Here is a 3,245-nt window from a genome sequence, read left to right as displayed (position 1 = left end):
ACTTAACACATTATTAACATATCCACGTCGAGGGGTTTCAAAAAAGGTAGTAAATATAGGGATGGTTAGTATCAATCCTTCAATAATAGCAGAATTAACATATAGTTTTATATATATTGCTATATGTTTATTCTTGTCTGTGCTATCATGTAGGGATGATACAAATGCCATTCCTAATGTCTTGTTTGCATTGTTTTTGAAGGATTGATACTAACCATCCCTATATTTACTACCTTTTTTGAAAAGTTTTTTCTTTACATCTTTGCTTGTTGTTGTTTTTTACTGCAGTCTTTCAATAGACACAGGAAAGTTGTATTTATAATCAAATTCTAAATATAATAAGGTTCCAATTGTAATATTTATTGTTTATATATTATTGGCTGAAAATTCCTGTTTCACCCAGTACTTAAGCTTTTTAAAGGACCACAAGGTTTCTGTTAAGAAAGCAGACTTCAGGAGGGTAATGATGACATGATTGACACTAGTATAATGTTTTTTTTTAATTACTACTAGTTAATAATACTTACAAAGGCAGATACTCTGTTTGAAGCTATGTCGTCTCATTGAAATTGGTTCACACCATTGTTTTGGTTTTTGAGTTATCATGTAATCAAAAAGCAGAAGAAGAAATTCAAACTCTTTGCTATGATATTTACAGACATTCCCAGAACTTGGGACTCATTCACTACATAAATATTGTAGTAAAAGGAAACACTGTACAGTATTGTAAAGTTCTAATGACCTCTTGAGGAGATATTTAAAATACCATTTTGATGAACAATCTGAGCCATCCTTAAACATCCAGTGCTACTGCCTGCATGATATTGTACATATATATATAGCCATTCTTACACAGCCAGTGCTACTGCCTGCATGATATTGTACATATATAGCCATCCTTACACAGCCAGTGCTACTGCCTGCCTGGTATTGTATATATATATATAGCCATCCTTACACAGCCAGTGCTACTGCCTGTCTGATATTGTATATATAGTCATCCTTACACAGCCAGTGCTACTGCCTGCCTGATATTGTATATATAGCCATCCTTACACAGCCATGCTACTGCCTGCCTGATATTGTATATATAGCCATCCTTACACAGCCAGTGCTACTGCCTGCCTGATATTGTATATATAGCCATCCTTAAACAGCCATGCTACTGCCTGCCTGATACTGTATATATAGCCATCCTCACACAGCCAGTGCTACTGCCTGCATGTTTAGTTTTATTGCCTGAGAAGATACTTTACTGCAATATTGCTCTCAACAAAGTGGGTTACCACATGATATCATTGAGCCTTTGACAATATAATTACTTTAAGCGTGATTGATATATAGCTCTCAGGCCATCGATTCATTACAGAAGTGTTGCATAAGGGAATAACTTACAGCTATGTCACATGCTGGTTTTCATTTCATTGTAAGTTGTGAATTTAACACAAAATTTAACTTAAATTCAAAAACATTCACTGCTTATCATTCTATTTATTTGAAATGTCTATGTTTGGACATGGTAATGTTAATGAGTCATTAAATTCTATGACTGAAAATCATATTTGGCCAGTATAATGTCAATTGGCAAGAAAGAGTTAAACTATTTACAGATATATTCAGAGTAGATCACTTTGTTCTTAGATAACTTTAAAAAGTTTGGACAAACTACATTACACATAAAGTGTTCACTAATATCAATAATTCATTTTTCTAGTGTTCTAGGGTTTAGCATTAAAAATACTTTATGATGCTTTTATATACTGTTACATCCATTTTTAGAATCTTGGTTGCAATAAATGAATTATGACTTGGCATGGATGCACTATTTGTAAACATCCTATTATTTGAAGCCACTATTTGTAAGTTTTTTTTGTTCTTTTAATCCTTAGTACAAACATATCATAAAGGAAGACCAGACAAATTTAAAGATATTTCTATAGCTGGACCTGCTTTAATATTTAGGATTCCTATTCTATTGTTCTAAAAAATATTTATATAAATTCTTTATTGCTACCACAGTGTGAATTGTTACAAATTTAATTAAAATACCTACTTAGCAAAGTAAAGTATTCTAATCAAGTTAGCTCACAATATAATGTTGACTTACCTAATTAAAAAAAATTATTTTTGCAACTTTCTTATCTGGGTGTCTTGTATTTTATGAATTAAATGATTAAACTAACTCTAATATTACAATAACAAAAAATCCAAGGAAAGTGAAGTTTGATTCGCAAAGGGTGAATTTATGTCTAAGAATGTACAAACAGTTAAAATCTGGTGAAACCTTTGATTAAAGATCTCTTACATTTATTCAATTGTTTTATAAACTAAAAACAGATATTTACCTTAAATGTGATAAATAATTCTTTTTTTCCAACTTGCATTCTTACAGTCTGACCATCTTCCACACCTGCATATAAATTAAAGACCTAAACACATACTTGAGTACAAATTGTTGACAAAAGCATAAATGGCACAACACAAATTTGGAAATTAGTAACTTATAACATAACAGAGGTTAATTGTTACCAAATAAAACTTTTAAAGCATTATTTTAAGAACCTCAATAGCTAAGTTTGTCTCATTAATGTGAAACTCTTTCCTTTTAATTGTAACTTTGTAATTTACTTCTCTACAACTGGGCACATGTCAGCCATGCACTGGACATTTTTTGTGTGTTGATAAATCTGATACATTTGGCACTTATTTCGAGTGGAAAAAAAATAATCAGATCACCTATCAATTGATTTAAGTTTTACTTTTTATCTGTTTTACAACAAGTATTTTTTATTTTGTAGATCAAACCAAAACAGAACAATACTACCGACACAATTATATAATAAAATAACTGCTGATAGGGAACGGTTAAGAAAATTTAGCATGAAGCTAGAATATTTTTATCTCACCTGCAGGTACTGGTACTGTAACAGTTTTTCTTTGTATAGTTGTCCCCTTGCCTTCACAATTAGTGCAGGGGAACTTGATGTACATACGAGTCCCATGACAACTTCGACACGTGGTCCTCATAACAAAAGGACCACTACTAACAGTTTCCTAAAACCATCAAACCAATAATACATTTCTTCATCAAAAAGTTCCTAAAACTAGTCACTTGACAAAAAAAACCTAAATTTGTGGCATAAAAACAATGAAATAGTCTTTGAGGGACTAAATCTTAGCTTTTTTTTTTTTTACAGATATTTTACACCACTCTAGAAACCAATAGTAAAACTATTTGAACACAA

At 31.3% G+C, this 3,245-nt stretch overlaps 1 protein-coding gene across 1 annotated transcript in view; it reads right to left on the bottom strand.

The window, feature by feature from the left end:
- Positions 1 to 2,311: 2,311 nt before the first annotated feature.
- The window catches only part of LOC106467568 (protein tumorous imaginal discs, mitochondrial-like), a gene marked incomplete at its 5' end in the record, with an annotated part of 23,639 nt that continues 22,705 nt past the window's right edge, over positions 2,312 to 3,245 (bottom strand). The window contains 2 exons of the mRNA XM_022395766.1: positions 2,312 to 2,410; positions 2,907 to 3,054. Coding sequence (XP_022251474.1) covers positions 2,328 to 2,410; positions 2,907 to 3,054 — 231 coding nt within the window. The remainder of the gene's footprint in view (positions 2,411 to 2,906; positions 3,055 to 3,245) is intronic.

The sequence above is a fragment of the Limulus polyphemus genome, unplaced genomic scaffold (assembly GCF_000517525.1).
Source record: "Limulus polyphemus unplaced genomic scaffold, Limulus_polyphemus-2.1.2 Scaffold2664, whole genome shotgun sequence".
In the NCBI taxonomy this organism is placed as follows: Eukaryota; Metazoa; Arthropoda; class Merostomata; order Xiphosura; family Limulidae; genus Limulus; species Limulus polyphemus.
The sequence above is the reverse complement of the archived record's forward strand: the minus strand, read 5'-3'. Positions and strand labels throughout refer to the sequence as shown.